Genomic DNA, 610 nt, shown 5'->3' with positions numbered 1-610 from the left:
TATTTGTTAATTGTTCTTTATCATTTATCATTATCATTCCATTATTTGTTAATTATCCCTTATCATTTATTACTATAATTATTATTAGTATTATTTATTCCATTATTTGTTAATTATCCCTTATCATTATTATTAGTATTATTGTTTCCATTATTTATTAATTATCCCTTATCATTATTATTAGTATTATTGTTTCCATTATTTATTAATTATCCCTTATCATTATTATTAATATTGTTGTTTCCATTATTTATTATTGCTACTATTGCTATTATTATTATCAAAATTTTGAAATATGTTATAACAAATTAGGTAATAGTTATATTACTTATAGCTTTAAACAACGACAATGCTTGAAAGTTTCACGATCAGCACCAATTTGTGGTACTGGTCGAAATGGAGTACCACGTGAACAACTAAACGAGAATACAGCATTTATTGATGGTTCAGCATTGTATGGATCATCTTTTAAAGATTTACACAAATTTCGCCAAGCAAGAACTGGTTTCCTACGAATGAACAAGTTTAACAATCAAATGGTTGGTTTCAATCAAAAATTAATTCTATATTTAACCTTTTAACCTATCAAATTTTCGTAAACTATTTAAAA

General features: G+C 23.8%; 1 protein-coding gene across 1 annotated transcript; it reads left to right on the top strand.

The window, feature by feature from the left end:
- Positions 1-334: 334 nt before the first annotated feature.
- On the top strand, positions 335-539 carry LOAG_16255 (animal heme peroxidase; the record flags this gene model as incomplete). The annotated part of the gene is made up of 1 exon (XM_003151743.2): positions 335-539. A coding segment is annotated over one exon (205 nt), but the record flags the coding sequence as incomplete, so codon positions are not given.
- Between the last annotated feature and the right edge of the window lie 71 nt (positions 540-610).

The sequence above is a fragment of the Loa loa genome, assembly GCF_000183805.2.
Source record: "Loa loa unplaced genomic scaffold supercont3.5182, whole genome shotgun sequence".
NCBI classification, from domain to species: Eukaryota; Metazoa; Nematoda; class Chromadorea; order Rhabditida; family Onchocercidae; genus Loa; species Loa loa.
Note: the sequence above shows the minus strand (reverse complement) of the source record. Positions and strands in the feature narration are given on the sequence as shown.